General features: G+C 34.0%; 1 protein-coding gene across 4 annotated transcripts in view; it reads left to right on the forward strand.

The window, feature by feature from the left end:
- The window catches only part of TMEM245 (transmembrane protein 245), a 95,977-nt gene extending 78,041 nt beyond the window's left edge, over positions 1 to 17,936 (forward strand). For 2 of the 4 annotated variants that reach the window (XM_074280060.1, XM_074280061.1), the window contains 4 exons: positions 3,084 to 3,184; positions 8,671 to 8,845; positions 13,938 to 14,132; positions 16,123 to 17,936. In XM_074280060.1, the coding sequence (XP_074136161.1) occupies positions 3,084 to 3,184; positions 8,671 to 8,845; positions 13,938 to 14,132; positions 16,123 to 16,156 (505 nt within the window). In that variant the 3' untranslated portion in view covers positions 16,157 to 17,936. Of the gene's footprint in view, positions 1 to 3,083; positions 3,185 to 3,764; positions 3,980 to 8,670; positions 8,846 to 13,937; positions 14,133 to 16,122 lie in introns of those variants that run through there. The other 2 variants (XM_074280062.1, XM_074280063.1) reach the window with 1 other exon arrangement.
- The last annotated feature ends 680 nt before the right edge of the window (positions 17,937 to 18,616 follow it).

Raw genomic sequence — 18,616 nt, forward strand, 5'->3', positions numbered from 1 at the left:
GCTTGTTTTATTTAACTGTTCACTTTGTGCCAAGCACTGGGAATACAGATAAAAGCAAAAGAAAAATAATTGCTACCTTCAACAGGTTTACATTCTAAAAGAGGAAGATGGCTCACAAAAAGGAATTGAAAAGGAAGGGAACAGGATGTTTTTTTGAAGTCCAGAGGAAGTCTGGATGCCCCAGAAGGAGGAATTCAGTTGTAGGAAAAAATGGGGCAGGCCTTAGAGAAGGATAAGGACCAATCTGGCCCATTCAGTAGTTTGCTGACTTCTGACCTTGCCCATCCTCCCTTTTTTCTGAATGAACAAGCTGAAGCCCAGAAGTTGAGCTCGTGAGCTCAATGGCAAAAGAGATGAACTGAAAGAGTCCAGGTCAAAGGTGATTGGAGAATCTTTCTATCTTAACTTTTTCCTCAGATTCTATTATATTTAACATGTTTTCATTTATGATTCTGGAAAGAAAATGTCCAGGTTTTTCTTTTTCTTTCATTATGATTATCAGGTAATCTAATGATTTGCTAAGTTATCTCTTTGTCCTTTCTTCCAGATCAATTTTTCGTAGCAGCTCGATTTTTTTCTCAGTTGTTTTCTTTTGTTGTGATATTTCTTGCTGTCTCAGAGAGTCATTATATTGTTTGATCTGTTTTTAAGGAATCCATTACTGATTTGTTTGGTCTGTTCTGATTTTTAGGGAATCCAGTACTGAATTAGGTTTATCATTTTTTCTCTTTTAAACTCCTTATTATCTTTCCAAGATATATAATATATCTCTTGCTTCATTTTTTTAAGTATTCATATAATCTCTGTAGAGGGCAGCTTTGTAGCATAATAAATAGTGCCAATTCTCGCAGCAGGAATATTCGTCTTCTTGGGTTCAAATCTGGCCTCAGACACTTACCAGCTGTGTGACCCTGGGCAAGACACTCAAATCTGTTTATGATGGAGGAGATGAGATGGAGAAGGAAATGGCAAATCACTCCAGAATCTTTGGCAAGAAAACCTCAAATAGGATCATGAAAGACAGACATGACTGAAATGATTGAACAACAACAAATCCTTGTAGAAAATCCACTTTTCCTTTAGTTTCTATTTTCACTTATTATAAGTTACTCTTTGGGGGATTTTAAAATTTGCAATAGTTTTTTATTACTGTTTAGTGTTTTCTTTGATTTACTGGTCTCTCCAACTTTAGTTCCTAAATTGGGGCTTTTTGCTCCAGTTTGTCCAAACCATAAGTCTGTGTTTTAGGATGGGGTCCTTAAAGACTCTCTCCATTCTAATCCATCTTCCACTTAGCTACCACAGTGATATTCCTAAAGTTTAAATCTGATCATGTCACTTCCTCTCAATAAAGTCCAATAATTCCCTATCATCATCAGGATGAAATATAAGGTCCTCTGAAATTTAAAGCTCTTCACAATGGCCTTTTTCTTCCTTTTTACTGTTTTACATTCTATATTTCTGCCTCCTCTACAATTCAGGTACACTGGCCTAATTATTCCTTCCACACAAAAATCTATCTCCCATCTCCATGATTTTTCACTGGCTGTATCCCATTCCCAGAATGCTCTCTGGTCTTCTATTTCTCTTCTTCCCTAGTTTCCTTGAAAACTAAACTTAAATCCCACCCTTGGCAAGGGACTTTTCCTGGTGCTTTCTCAAATCCTCTGAGATTAACTTTCATCTACTCTGTTATCTTTCACATATTTAGTTTGTACATTGTCTCTCCATTAAAAGTATAAACTCCTTAACAATGACCATATTTTTATCCTTTGTATCCCTGAATTTTCCTTGTATCCCGTAGCACTTAGCAAACTGCCCAGTACATAATAAGTGCTTAAAAAAATGTTTATTGACTGACTTCAATTAATCTGTTAAATTCATGAGATTTTCCCTTATTTTCCATGTGATTTTTATACCTTGGTAGACAATTATTTTATTGTTTTCTAACCTAAATTAATTTTGTGGGCAAAGTCAGATAATAAAAGAAGAAATATTTAAGTATCATTCATCTTTTTGCTTGCTTTGGGTAACATATTGCAGACTGGATCCCTTAGGGTCATCTCTGTCATCAGCATCAAGTTACCCACATTAAAAAAAAATTTATTATAGTTTTGGCAGTAAAATAAATGCTGGGATGAAAACAAGGTAAGTGAATTAGGTAAATAATCAACATACTTATTTAATTGGTGATTCATTGTCATTACATAATAATCTGAAAATATAGAACATAGAAAAAATTCAGAGATTTTAAGAATAAGAAAGCCCAGAGAGCTGTGGGAAATGACTTTTCCATAGCTCTTTAGCAAGTAATTAATGATATCGCTAAAATAAGAAATTATGTCTTCTATATTGCATCCTTTGACTGATTCTCCATGCCAACTTTTGATTATCCATGTTCATATTGGGGTACAAAAATACAAACGTTTCAAGACAAAATAATCCAAAAGTCAGAGGTAATTCAATCCAAGGTAGAATTTAAGGTAGAAGATCCTAGAGAAGTTGTAAAGATTTGTTTTACCAGTAGCCAGAGAATCAATTACTACTAAACCCCTGTGAGTCTTTTCCTTGTTTTTGTTTTTATTTTTCATTTCATGCTAAGAATACAACCTAGCCTAAAAGAAAACATTATATGAAATTAATAATGAACCACGAAGATGCAAAAGAGTAGGTCTTCAGAATGGAGGCCATAAGTTTTAAGAAGAGTTAATTTCACATGTGAGGTAAAGTTGCCAAAAATAAAACAAAAAACAAAATGCAGCAACAATCTAGTAAACATTAATCTTTGGATTTTAGAAAATAGTATCAAGTATTTGGGTAACAATATGAGTCATTGATACATGAGAAGAAGAGTAATTAAGACTTTTATTCTTGGAATAAGAACTAGAAACCTATACCTAGAAAATCCATCTTACTACCTAGATAATTCTTTAAATTAATTAAATGGGGTTCTTTTATTTTTCATAGTAATGTGGCTTTGGCACTCTTTAACAATAAGGGCATTAACCTTAATTATGATTGAATTTTCCAAGTTACAGTATGAGTGTTTTTATCTACTGTGCTTTCTTTTTTGATCATTTTAGAGGTGTGTTTGATGCTTCCCTGAAAATGGCTGGGTTCTATGGATTGTATACTTGGTTGACTCATACCATATTTGGAATCAATATTGTCTTCATCCCATCAGGTAACCATCATACCATAAACACAGTTGTACTCTTTTTTAAAGATATTTAGAGTGTTTTATTAAAAAACTGGTGTTTTTGTTAGGGACATGTGTTAATCCCCAAGTTTGAAGAATTACTTTTTCTAATTCTGATTCGGAAATCTTTGGAGAGTTGGACTCAGAATGTGATTTTGACATATATTTTAAAACAGTTGTGATTATTGTCTAATAGCATACATTTTTGTAGCCTTGTACAGAATGTTGTTACTGTTACTTTTTGAGGACCAGAATTTTTATACTGCTACCTGAAGTATCTTCTTTAAATTCTAATTTTTGGAACCATTTAACACCCTCTTTGTACTTGAACTCTTTTTCAGGTTCATTCTGTATGTTACAAAGTTAGAGATGATCTGGTTCAGGCCCTTCATTTTTACAGATGAGGGTACTAAGACTTAGAAGAATGAGGTTACACTACCTGATAGTGGAAAAACTGAGACTGTAACCTTTTTTTGATTTCCCAATTGAATTTCTGTCCATTATACCATATATCCTCACCAGTTTTTTACCTCAATTCTCATAGATTCTTTTTTCTTTTCTGTAGATATTTGTCATCCAGAAGGGACTTTGCCTAGAGCTGCCCTGTCACTGGTACCTTCTTTCCCCATTTATCCATACTCAGCAGTATTCATCATCTAATGACTCTAACTCCATCTTATTTTAACCAAAGGATACATAGAACTAAGAACTCAACTATCTCATCAATGAATTCATTCTATTTCCAGACAGTTCTAATGGTTAAGAAATTCTTTTATTAAATCAAAATCTACCTCTACTTAGCTTCCATTCGTTGATTGTGATTGTTCCCTCAGAAGCCACATGGATCAAGGACCTTTTTCTTGAAGACAATTTCCATGTCCCACTCCCAAGTGCTTTCTTCTGCAAACAAAATAATCTCATTCCCTGTAACCAATATTCCTGTGACATGGTTTCAAGTCTTTGTATTATCCTGCTCTGATCTTTGCTTTCTAATCCTGGAAGAGAGATCCTGACCAAGAAACCTTTTGGTTTTTTTGTAGTTAAAAGGTGCTATTAATTTTATTTTTCATAGTAATCTAATTTTTATATTCTTTAATAAGAAGGGCATTACCTTAAATTATAATCACATACTGATAAAATAGTAATTTCCTCACTCTTTACTACATACTTAGAACTATTATCATATAATAATTTCCATTACTGAAAGAGTAAAAAATAGAAAAGATTATATTCAGAGATGCAAAAAAGGCACATGGAACAGGAATAAAAGGTCACCCTAAGATTATGTACATGAAAAATAGGTTTAAATCAGGGGTTTTATTTCTTGGTCCTTTGGCAGTCTGATGAAACATATATACCCCTTCTGGGTTGGGGTGGGGGGATTATTTATTTATGCTTAGGCAGTTGGGATTAAGTGACTTGCCCAGGATCACATAGCTAGGAATATTAAGTGTCTGAGGTCAAATTTGAATTCAAGTCCTTCTGACTTCAGGGCCAGTACTCTACTTACTAGTGAAAAATTATATTGTGTTGTTAGGTTGGTTTAGTGAGTAGGATGTTGGAAGACCTCAGTTCAAATCCATTCTTAGATATTTGTTGGCTGTGTGACCCTTGGCAAGACACTTTATCTCTGTTTGCCTTGGAAATAGTTAGGTGGCTCAGGGCTAGAGCACTCAGCCTGGACTCAGGAAAACCTGAGTTCAAATCCAGTGTCAAACACTCACTAGCTGTGTGACTCTGGGCAAATCATTTAATCTCTGTTTGCCTAATCTACTTAGAAAAGAAAATGGAAAACCTTTCCAGTTCTTTGCCAAGAAAATTCTATACAGGATCAAGAAGGATTGGACATGATTGAACAGGTGAAAAACACCAGTATCAAAGTAGTCATCAGAATATTATTTTTTTTGACAGACAAGTTCATAACTTCATTGTTTATAAAGATAAAAAGCTTGTTTCTAGATATGTTCTTCTTGAGGTGTCGGTAGGATATCTAGGCCCAGATAATCTAAAAGCAGTTAGAAATGTTAATCTGAGCCTCATAAAGAGAGGTCGGGGCTGCAAGGATATTTAGAAGTAGAAGAGGACCAATGACAGCCCTTGGGGAATATCCACATTTAGAGATTAGAAAATAGACAAAAACTCAAAAGAAGATTAGAAAGAGAGAGGAGAATCAGTTGGCAGGCATTTATTATGCACTCACTATGTGCTAAGTGTTAGGGATATAAAGACAAAAATAAAAAAGTGCTGTCCAGACATGGGGGACAGACTACAGATGCACAGAGACGGGACATAATATAATATGTATCAAGAAGACCAGTTTGACCAAAATTGGATGTGGCAGGGAGAAAGGTGCGTATTCCTAGAAAATACCAAAGCCAGATTACAAAAAAGCTGCTTTAAAAAGAATTTTTTAAATTGATGTGTGGTTTTTTTTGACATTGCCATAATTTCCTTCAATACCTTTCCCTCTAAACCTCCCAGAGAGCCATCCCCTATAACAAACAATATTTTTTTAAAAGAAGGGAAAAAATCAGCACAACAATACATTGAAAAAGTCTGAGAATATATACAATGCGCAATATCTGGATACCTCCCAGCTCTGCAAGGGGTAAGGTGGGAGTATCTTCTCATATGTCTTCTTTAGAGCCAGGCTTATTAGTTATAATTTTGCAACATTTGTAAAAAGCTTTCAGTGTTAAACAGAGGAGTTTGTATTTTATTCTAGAGATAAGAGAGGGACATTTTGTTTGAACATGAGGATGTCATAGTCAAACCTGAGCTTTAGAAATACCACTTCAGTACAGAAAACTGTATTATAGAAGAGAAAGATTTGAAGAAGAGATAATTAATTAAAAGGCTGTTGCAGTATTCCAGCTAGAGGCAATAAGGACCTGATCTAGCTTGACAATCTTGAAAGTAAAGAAAGACTGATGCAAGAGATGTGGTTTTGAAAAATGAGTGAATATTTGGCATCAAGGACAATTAGGAATCTAGAATGACTCCATAACTGTGCAGCTAGATATCTAGAAATATAGTAGGGCTTTTGACATAAATAAGGAAGTTCAGAAGAATCATGGGTTGGGGGTAGAAGGACAGATAAGTTTAGTTTGAAATATGTTAAATTTGAAGTGCCCACAAGACATCAAGTTGGAAATGTCTGGTGTTCAGCTGGTGATGTGAGAGATTAGAGTTCAGGAGAGAAGCTAAGATTGTACATACAGATTTGAAAATCATCTGAGAGACAGAATCTTGGGACTATCCACACATATAGGCAGTGGGGAAGCAGCTAGATAGGTAGAAAGAGAACATGTTGAAAACACAGCAGAGAGAGAAAGTAGTCTTTGGGATCAAATACTTCATGCAAAAAGGTCAAGAAAAATGACTGAGAAAAGGTAACTGCGGTCATTAGCCATTTTGGAAAAAGAAGTTTGTGAGGTGATGAAAATCATAAAATCAGAATTATAAGGAATTCAGAAAGGAAGTAGAGACTTTGAGTAAAATTAGGAGTTTCTTGTGGTTTGGCTATAAAAAAGGAGAAAGAAATATAACTTAAGGGGTAGATTCAAGTGAGAGTTTTATAAGGATGGAGGAACTGTTCCTACACTTTTGTGTAAGCAGCCTGGAAGTTTTCCAACAAATACGAGCAAATTGAAGATTAGAGAGAATGAGAATTGATGGATGGGGAAAGGTAACAACCAAGAGAAGAGCCATCAGAAGAAACAGGAATCAGATTCATGGAACTGAACATTTTTTTAAATTATAGCTTTTTATTTTCAACATTCACCCTTGAAAAACCCTGTGTTCCAAATTATTCTCCCTCTCTTTCCCCCACCCCTTTCCAGAGAGCAGTTAATTCAATATATATTAAACATATGCAATTCTTCTATACATATTTCCACATTCATCATGCTGCACAAGAAAAATCAGATCAAGGAGGAAAAAAGAAAAAAGTGCAAGCAAACAACAGTAAAATACTATGTTGTGATCCATGTTCAGTCCCCATAGTTCTCTCTCAGGGTGCAGATGGCTCTTGCCATCACAAGTCTATTGGAATTGGCCTGAATCACCTCATTATTGAAAAGAACCACATCCATCATTATAAAAACATGTTGTTGCTGTGTACAATGATCTCCTGGTTCTGCTAATTTCATTCAGCATCAATTCATGTAAGTCTCTCCAGGTCTTTCTGAAATCATCATTTCTTACAGAACAATAATATTCCATAATATTCATATACCATAACTTTATTCAACTATTCTCCAGTTAATGGACATTCACCCAGTTTCCAGTGTCTTGCCATTACAAAAAGGGCTAACACATTTTTGCACATGTGGGTCCTTTTCTCTTTTTTAAGATCTCTTTGGGATATAAGCCCAGTAGAGATACTACTGAATCAAAGGATATGCACAGTTTGACAGCCCTTTGGGCATATGGAACTGAACATTTCAAGAATTTCTGCTTGGGACCATAGCATGAGACCAGGAATACTACAGTTTAGTGTTTAGTTTTCAGGTGTTTAGTAGTCATTTCATCCTTGCAGTCTAGGTCAACTTCTTGTCTAGTTCCAAGCTTTCTTCATTTCCTGAGTCTCTATATAACCTCAATCACTGAGCTTCCATTTCCTTCTCTGTAGAATAAGAAAGTTGAATTAGATGAGCTATAAACTTTCACTTCCAAGTGGAACCTTAAAATCCACATTGGCTTAAAGTTTAAAAGCACATTCTACCTTCCCAGTTTCAGTCCTGACCCATTTTCTGTTCCCTTACATCTCCAAGTAAGTAAAGACAAGGTAGCCCTTGGGGATCACTTTTAAGAGGAGATGCCTGGACCTTACCATATTCTGAATATATCTTCACCTTTACAAGTTTGGGGTCACTTGTGAAAGAATAGTGCCATCTACCTACTTGGCAGCCTCTAAGGCCTGAGGAAGAAACTTGGTCATTAAGCACTTTGGCTGGGAAGGTGTTCCTGCTACTGCTGAAAAATTATCTTTGCCATATAATTATGGTTGGCACCTCTCTCATTTGTTACAAATCCCAAAAGTGCTTCTCTCATTGGATTCTTTCAAAAGCCTAATTTTAAGATAGGGTAGGGAATGCTGTCTCCATTTCAGAGATGAAGAAACTTAAGTCCTAAAGAAGTGATGTTACTTACACGGGTGACAGTGATCTAGTGGCAGGGCTGAAATTAAAATGTAATCCAAGTGTTCTTTCCACTTCAACAGGTTCTATGTGTGGGAATTCTTCAGTAAACACTGTTCCTCCAGTTCACTGAAGCTTGACTTCAGTTAATCAGTTTAACCTTCACTTGTTTTTTAATCCATTAAGCCAATACACTACATTCTTTGAACATTCCAGTGAATTTGGGTTATTTTACTGTATGTGAATTTGGGGGGAGGGGTTACTATTGCAAAGAATTACTACTTTTATTTACTATTTTTCTATGGTATAAATTTTTTTTAAATTTATTAGCATTAGCAGCAATTCTTGGAGCAGTACCATTTCTGGGAACATATTGGGCAGCAATACCTGCAGTCCTGGACCTATGGCTTACTCAAGGAGAAGGATGTAAAGCCATCTTGCTTCTGGTTTTTCACCTCCTGCCAACCTACTTTGTAGATACTGCAATCTACTCTGATATATCAGGGTAAGTATTTAACAAAACTATAAGCAGTATTAGTTGTAATTATATCAATGTCTTAATATCTTGATAAAAAATTTTAAATAAATTTTGGCATTCTTTTAGGTTCTCTTATTCTAGCAATCTTTGTATTTCTTTTGCCATTGTAAACTTTAATAAAAACTGATTTCATAAAATAGGGCTATTTATATTACTGAAGAGATATGTATTTGGTGCATAAGTATGCTGCACATAAATGCTGATTGATGTGCCAGAATTGACATAAAAAAATCATTGAGGCACAGTGCGTAGAACACCAGCCTGGAACTCAGGACTTGAATTCAAATTTGGCCTCAGGCACTTAACACTTCCTGGCTATGTGACCCTGGGCAAATCATTTAACCCCAATTCCCTCAGGGAATAAAAGCCATTGAGGAGCTGTTTGATTAACCAATAAGGATTTATTAAATGTCTACTCTGTGCCAGACACTGTGTCAGAATTGGAAAGTAAAATTAACCAGTCATGTGCCAAGAGTGAGAAATAACAGATTGGGTGCAACCATTAACCTATAAAATGTTAAAAGACCCAGAGGAAGACCTTTAATTTGGGGAGGGGGCATATAATAAGGATTCTGTAAAGGAAGGTACAGATATAAATTGTCCAGTTTAAAAGATGGAACTGAGTTGTAATCTGCACTCAATGCCTACATCAGTGTGATCACATATCCACTGAAGAATTAAAGTTAAGGAAGTATGTTATTGAATTTCAGAATAAATAAAATTGCAAGCAGACACATGTTTTACTGGTATCTTATATGGAGAAAGAAATATTAGCAGATGGGTACCAAAATAAAGAATTAGTGTTCTATTTCAGAACTTTTGCATTTAAAAAAGAAGCTTTCAAAAATCAAATATCTACATTTTTAAATAATTTTCCTTGTCCTTTCTAATAATTTCAAAAATTATTTGATTGTTGTTTGATTTTGTTCCTGACTTGTGATGAAATAGCTCTGTTGGAATTCCATTGATGCAGATTAGCAGTTTTACTTGGAGTGTTAGAGAGGCCCAGGGCAGCAGAAGTTAAGTGGTTTGCTCATGTCACAGAGGAAGGTCCCAAGTGTTCCCTTATTCCGTGGCTAGCTTTTTATTGATTATATCACTCGCATCTTGGCTTTAACATAAACCTTTGTAACAATTCCACTCAGCCCATTTTCTTCTTTATTGTACTTTTTGAGGAAAAAGAAATATTAAAAAATTTTGTGTGTATGTGTGTGTGTTTCAAAATTTTTTTTCCTATTCTTAAGTGTTTGTAAATGTTAAGATTTGGGGATTTTTAAGGCAGAGAATTTCTAATGTATTTTATATCAGAAGTCTGTAACAAGCTGTAAATTCTGCTTGAAACCTGCTACAACAAAGCAGAGAGAAGGGGGTTGATAGAATTGATGTAATGTTCAAGATGGAGAAACATCTCCTTGATTATAAAAAGACTGCCACTTTGTTTTGTTTTAACTGTAGGCCTAGACAGCTTCTTGTCTATATATGTGCATACACAATTATAATTAATCCACTTTATATCTAAGAAACATGAAAAGAAAACTACAAGAAGAATCCTTTTCTCCTAAGATAAAGGACAGAAAGCAATGCTTATTTAAGTCTTCCAAGCTGGCTAAGAAAACTAGAAACAAATCAATCTCTTGATTTCTTTCCAAGAAGTTAGAAATAAACTAATCAAAACTCTTGCTGCTAAATTGTTCTAATAAAGATCAGAGCAGGAGAAGTCACAGATTTACAACAAAATATAAAGAACTAAAATGGTAGCAATGATATTTTATAGATAAAATATACTGGAGAGGATGTTTCATTTTTACCTTGATATTATATTTCCTCAAATCTTACTTTTAATTTTGCATCACATTATTTATAATTACAAAATAGTAAATACTTATTCTGTTATTTTAATAAGATATTTAAAATAGGATATCATTTGACTAGTATTGAGGAATGAGGTATTTTACATGTATGAAGTTTCTGTGTAATTGAAATATACTCTTTTGAGCTTCCTGTCTTTTTAATTTACATTTTTGATGGAAATCTGTTTTTTTTACTCCACACTTATGACTTCATTAGCATAAGAAAACTCCCCCTACTTGTGCAGATAGGTAACCTACCTCTAGCTTTTGGTCTTAATTACCTGGGATACTGAGAAGTTGCAGCTTACTCGGAGTCACACAATCAGTATATGACAAAGATAGAATTTGAACATATAAACTTCTTGACTTCCAGTTCCAACTGTTTAAGCACTATTTCACTCTGGTTCATGAAAATCTTTATACAAAATGTACGTTACACACAATCTTGCTTTCTCATATAGAGTATACTAAACATTAGCATTAAGAACAGTAGTTTTAAGACAGTTCCAATAAACTTGTAACAGAAATAGCCATCCACATCCAGTTAGAGACCTGTGGAGACTGAATTCTGAATAGCAGCATGCTATTTTAACCTTTTTTTGTTTGCTTTTTCCTTCTTGTGGTTTTTCCCTTTTGCTCTGATTTTTCTTTCACAACATGAATATATGCTTAAAATGATTGCGTGTGTGTATGTATATAATCTAGATCAGATTGCTTGCTATCTTGGAGAGGAGGAAGGGAGGGAGAAAAAATTTGGAACTCAAAATCTTACAAAAATGAATGTTAAAGAGCATATAGCAACTTGTGCTATATAGTGGAAGGTGTGGGACACAGAGGGAAGGGAAGGGAGGGAAAGAGAGCATTTATATCATACCTTCTCTGTGCCAAACACTGTGCTAAGGGTGTTTATATTTTATGTATAAATATATATGTAAATGTGTCATTTGATCCATACAACAATCCTACAAAATAGGATATCTCCATTTTACTGGAGGAAACTGAAACAAACTTAATAGTGACTTGCCTAGGATCACGCAGCTACTGTCTTAAAGCCAGATTTTAATTCAGGCCATCTGACTCCATTGCTTTGTTCACTATGCTACCAGTTGCCTCTGCTATACAGTAGTATCTTCTTGGTTCATAAGCCCTACTTAAACTTGTTCAGCTTTTTGTGCTAAAGATGTAGACATAATTATGGGAGTATTTTACAGTTTAAAAAGAACTTTAATCACAACAGTTCCGTGAGAGTAAATTATCCTTTTACAGAAGAAGAAACTAGGGTGCAGAGCAATTCACTGTCTCGTTTTTGGTGACCTAGGAATTTACTGTCAAAATTAAAATGTGAAGCTAGAGCTCCTGACTCTGAGGTTCATTATGGTTTCCATCTCACCACACTGCCTACAAGAGACTGGCATGATCCAGTGAGAGTAGGAAACCTACATAAAAATGTTTTCCATAGTTCTGCCTTCTCTCTGTTGCCAATTATTTACTCAGTGTGCTCTGTGTAGCCAGGTGTAATAATTCATGCCTTATTTTACACACTCTTGTTGGAATAATGCTCCAGGAAGAGTGCTCACACCTGGGTAATGCCATGTTTCCCACTGGAAAGAGCCCTTGATTTGAAGTTTGATTTGACCTGGATTCAAATCCAGCCTTCATCACTTACTGTCTGAGTAACTGGAGGCAAATCTCAACTTCTTGGATTACTTGAGCTTTTTAGTAGTCATTTACATTGAAGACTTTTTCACTCTTAGCTTCAATTTCATTACTTGATCCTGAATGGTTCAAATTGCCAGAAGTCTAATCACCAAAGAAGTGGGGCACAGGTTTTTTTATTTGTTTTTTTTGTTTGTTTGTTTGTTTGTTTGTTTTGATGGGAGTTGTTTTTTGTTTTTGAAGGCACTGGGCCTGCAATTTCTTTAGCATAGGAAATTTCAAATGAGTAAACTCCCTCTAATAATATATCTGCTCTTCACTTACAATCTTAAACACTTGCCTAGACTGTGGGTCATTATTTCACAAAAAGACTGTGGGTCTTTTTCTATTAACAATAATATAATGGAATTGTTATACTTACACATTAGCCTATGCAACTATATTACTCAGACACCACTATTTGTACAGACACCAAGGATCCAAATCATAGAAATAATGTCTAGGAGTTAATAATCAGTTTCTCTAATGAAGACCTTCTCAAACTTATAAAGTCAAAGTAATTTGCAACCAGCTAAACTAGCTTAGCATTTATTGAGATTTAAATTAATTTCAGCACATAAACTCTATAGCAGTGATTTTTAAAAATTTTTTCTTCAAAGCACATATTATTAATTTCCATTAGGATTTTTTCTTTTCTTTGTATCCCCAGTGATTAGCATACTGCTTGGCACATAGTAGATGTTTATTATGTATTTATTGACTGATTAACTGATCATAGGAGTCACAGCACAATATGGAAGAGTCAAAAGACTTAAGTATGTCCACACACCTAGCTAAAACTTCATGTACACCATTTGAGAACCATTGTATTATAATATCCACTGTGTATTACAATTTTTTAACCATTTGGACTTTTAGGTTACTTCTAATTTTTATCTTTACAAATAACATTGCTATGAAAAATTTTCTTTTTATAGATTTTTTTTATTTTTTATTATACTGTAAGGATATCTTATCAGCCATGGAATTATTGTGTTAGAATGTGATTTTTTATTTTATTTTCAGTTATAAATTCTCTCCCATTCTCAACCTCCTCCCCTACTCATTGAGAAGTAGAGAAATATGATACTCATCATACATGCAAAACATTTCCACATGAGCTATTTCTAAAAAAAACTTTGATTAATATGTGTTACCAGATTTCTGTCCAAAAAGATTTTTAAAATGTGAAATTAGAACATCAGTAGATAAGTGTATTTATTCCTCTTCAACCTTGCCAGCATGTTTATCCATTTGATGAGTGATGTGATGCCATGCCTCAAAGTAGTTTTAATATGTTCTGATATTAGTCAAGTTGAGCTTTTTTTTTTTTTTTATAATCATCAGCATGGCCCATTTAAAAAAAATTCTTTTCATTTGCTTTGACCATTTATTGTCTAGAAATTGTTATTTTGATTTTTTAACAGTTTGTCAGCTTTTAAATATTTCAATTGTCAAGTTTTTAAAAGTCACAGATATATCCTTTTGTGTATAAATCTGTGTTGTTATTCCAGAGGAGGCCATCCTTACTTGACTGGTTTAGCAGTGGCTGGTGGAGCATACTACCTAGGCCTGGAAGGAGCCATCATTGGTCCCATACTTCTCTGTATTCTCGTAGTTGCCTCCAATATCTATAGTGCCATGTTACTAAGTCCTACAAACCCTACACCCACTCCAAGTCAGACACTTTGGTGTCTACAGACACAAAGGTAAGTTAAGGTAGAAAAATGCCTCTAAACTAAGTGTGAATGTTAAAAATATAACTGATATTTTTCCTGTTTTCCATGCAGTTTGATTTAGTCAGTCAAACAGTAAATAACAATATTTGAGTGTCTACACTGTATTCAGAGTTATAGGGAATATGAGAAAACTATGTAGTCAAGATCCACCTTTGAGGAATTTATAATTTTGTGTGTCTTGTTCAGTTGAAGCCGGACCGATCTGTTGTGAGGCTGTTCTAAAATCCTCTTAAATTTGTGCTCTGTTTATGTATATTTATCTTTTATGTTTATTGTGTACAGAGATCTTAGAGTTTTAGATCTGGTTCTACATGAAGTTTCTTTTTAAAAGAATGAAAAGAAAGGAAGGTATTCAGGTGCAAAAAACTCTTGTATTAATAATTCACACCTGGTCCTTTTGCTTCTTCATAATGACAAAAAAATAAGATGTGCTTTTTTCCCATTTAAGAGAATTATAAATCTGTCTTTTTTGCTTTGGTCAAACAAGTGAGATCCCCAAAACACACCTAAGAAGCTGTTATCTAAGTTTAGGGTTGAAATTAAAATAATTTTGCAAAAGACTTTGATTAGCTTACCCATGTAACTTAACTAAAGAGTTAAAAATTCATGAAATCTGCTATCTAGTTGCTTCTTAAGAATTAGGCCCCCACTCCCCCCACACACACACTTTTTTTTTTTCTGCTCTGATAAGTACATTTAATTTGCATAAAAATAAATGGAGCAGGGTGCTGTTGCTAGGTTGAGTATTCATAGCTCCTTGAGATGAATTTGAAGTCAAATTGTTTTAATAGTTTGTTTCAATTTGATTTCAGATTTCTGTAGTGATTAAAAAAAGGATAAAAGACAGTATAGTATATTGGAAGAAATATCAAAAGAAAATTATATTGAACTGGTTTTAGTCACGATTCTACCAAGAATGACATTGAGCAAGACTCTCCCCTCTTGTTTCCTCTTTAGGAAACTCCTTCCTTTAATATTCTATATTTAATTCACCTACCTTTTGTGCTTAGCTATAATTTAATATTTCTAAAAAGATTGTCAAATGGCCTAGAATGAAGTCTTTTATGTTTTATATCAATCTCTTCCTACATCTTTACTCCAAACAGGATATTTTTTATCTATCTCTTAGATAAATGGAATACCTGTGAATGTCAAAATTAACACCTATGTTCAATTTCATTAGTATTTTCAAAAGGCATCAAAGGTAAGAGTGCCTGAAAAGTGCATTTATCTAGAAGTGCCATTGATAAGCAGGTGTTAATCTAAGCTCTCCAAAGATATGGTACCCCCAAAAGCCTAATAGAATTTGTAAGTAGGTTTGCCTTTAGTTACAGAAATAGAACTGTTTAAATAGGATAATTTTTTTCCCAAAACATGAACAATTTTCTAGGGTTTTTTTTTTTTTTCAGAATGTGGAAATGTGAAAGGATACAAAATTCAGTCAGGAGAGGATCTTAGGGACATTAACACCAAATCAGAACTGTGATCCTTAGGTACTAGCATATTCATCCTACCTGAAAGTAGTCAGAGAAATGGAGCTATGCTGAAAATGCCACCAACTATGCTGGGAAGATATTAGGGACTATTGGACAAGTAGCAACAAGTAGACAAATGCTTTCTCTGCACTAAGAATAATTGCTAAGGACAAGCTCAGCCTTTCCTAAAGCTACAAGAAGTCCTGTACATCATCAAAATTCTCCCCTACACATCTAAAAGTTGCCATTTTTAATACTCTTTAGAACTATACATTTTTAATTGATTCATCATTTCAGGGATGAAGAGATGTTCAATCCACCTCTATATTTTTATAGGTACAGAAACTTGGCTAGGTATTTTTTGGCTAGGTAAATATAAGTGTAATAATATAAATGAGTATTTTTCCCTCCAATTAGATTTTCTTGTGAAAAAAATAAGCTATTTTCCTTTAAGTAAAAACATTTTCTTATTTTACTACTTTCAGAGGAATTTCTGAAGATCCAAAATCATCTGAGTGATGCTGTACCAACTTCTTTATGAAATTCTCCTTCCAATGAGTTCAGAACAGCCATGGACTTCTGTCCTTCCAGCTGTAATGATCAAGAAAGGCCCAGTGAAGTAGCATTTTGGAAAGAAAATGTGTCTGCTGGCCTACATATGGAGCACTTTGATTTGCAAGAAAGAACAAATGCTGCTGATGGATTTGTATATTAACATGCAACCTTACAGCAGAGAGACTTGTTTCATGACTTTTTTTTTTTTTTTAAGAAAATGACCTTGAAAAGTTTTAAGTTATACACTGGAGGCATGACTGTTACCTGTTGGAACAGCTGACTTGGAAGTTTTCCTCTATGGTAATTGGTTTTGTTCAAATAACTTTGAAACGGACAAAATCATAGCTGTTTTTTCCTAAAGTGTCCAGGAAAATGAAGTATATATGTGCTTACAATAATTTTAAGAGCTCTAAAGTACCTGTTATTAAAAGTGCATATAATATAATTAATTTATTCTGCTTTAAAATTTTTGTTTTAATGTATTTATATAACCATTTTTCCATGAAGAGTGCTTTCAAGAAACTTAAGAGAATTGCAGTATTCAACTGTATGAGGAAGAAGGATAATGATCTTTCCATCCTCTTTTCCTGCCTTCTTACCTTTGTTAAGAAAGAACAAACTGTATAGAAACAGCTGACTTGGAATTTAGATTTTATCTTTGGATGACCCAGAAAGAAATTCCTAAGGATAAAAACATAGCCACATTCCTGACATTTAAATGAACTACTTTGTTTCATTGCTTTTGTTAGCCCTGCAGTTATTTTTTAAAATAGGATGCACAATTACATGTTTTCCCCCCCTTTGTTTTAAGTGGAGATATCAAGTACAATAATGATTTGATTTCTAAATTTTTCTTCACATTTGAAATTTTGCTCACATCATTTATTTATTTTTAATAATAATGGCTTAAGTTTATGGGACACATTTAACTTTTTGAAGTTATTACTGTTAACCATTTTTCATCTGCACGGACTGAGCAGATATTATTGTCCCTGTTTTGCCGATTAGAATATTATGGTCGTATGCATGATGTTAAAGTTAGAAGGGACCTCAGTCATAATGCTATTCCCTTGTTTTAAAGATGAGAAAGCTGAGGTCCAGAATAGTTAAATGACATGCCCAACCTCTTATATATGATAAAGTAGTGATGTTGGAATCCAGGTCTTCTGACTCAAAAAATCTGATGTACTTTCTGTTGTACCACACTGCCTAGTGAATGCTTCCAAATCTATAATTTATTAATGTGGATGCTTCCTGCAAATTTATAACACTTCTATACCTTAAGTCTTTATTAAAAGTCTCCTAAATTATTATAGCCATAAAACTTTAATTAGCTAGAAGCCAAATTTCTGGTGATGATCAACCCATATAAATTTAGTTGAGCTTGTCTTTGATTGGCTAAATTCTATCAGAGTTTATATTCCATTTGGATAGCCTTTCAGAGTCGGGGTCATCTCCTTACCATAATGGAGCAAAGGAAGAGGATTTCAGGAAAGGCCATTTTTACAATATTTTATAAAGCCTATGGTTATTTTTTCTTGCATCATAATTCACTCCTTTGATATCAGCATTAAACCAGATTTCAATAAATGGCTATTATTTCCCCAGCTAGATAATATTGTATTGAGTACAAAAATCACAAAAGGTAATCCGGCTTTAAGTACATTAGTCATGAGTGATTTAGACTTCAAGTAAGCTATCAAATAAATGACAGACAAAATAAAAATCGTTCAAGTAAGTATTCCATTTGCTGTCTTGAAATTTGCGCAAAACTGGGATATAGACGATATCTGGTACATTAAGGATTTTTTTAGAGGTCCCCAATTATAGGACCTATAGTAGGCTGATCTTTCTGACTACAGCCTCATTTTCTTATTTTTGCCTCTTCTGTTTATAGCCTACATTACCTGAGGCAAGTAATATTACCTCTTTGAATCTCCACTTCCTTTAAAATGAAATAATGTAATTAATTATATGATTTCTTATCTCTAGTTGCAATAATTCTCTGCTATTTAATTGGCACTTTTCTCTCCTTAATATGTGGTCCAAAATATGTCTCCAATGTTCTTATGTCAAGGTAAAAGAAGAACAGGCTTAAAAGTATTGTGAATTCCCTTGTAAAATTTTTAAAAATAAGAATGATGGCATGATTAGAATTGATATATCAGAACTCACCAAGAAGCAGTTAAACATGCCTTTATGCTTTGCACACACACACACACACACACACACATCCTTACGCTGATTTGATATGAGTAAATTTTAAGAAATCTTCTCAAGGTTTCTTCAGTGTCTGTTCATCTTTCACCTTTCATTCATCATTTAATGAGCTCCAGCCTGTTTTAGAATAAACTGAATTAGTACATAGCTTGAGCTAGTGGTTAAGGAAATCCAAAGATAAATAAGAAGTAACTGTCCTCAAAG

This window comes from Sminthopsis crassicaudata, chromosome 1 (genome assembly GCF_048593235.1).
Source record: "Sminthopsis crassicaudata isolate SCR6 chromosome 1, ASM4859323v1, whole genome shotgun sequence".
Taxonomy (NCBI): Eukaryota; Metazoa; Chordata; class Mammalia; order Dasyuromorphia; family Dasyuridae; genus Sminthopsis; species Sminthopsis crassicaudata.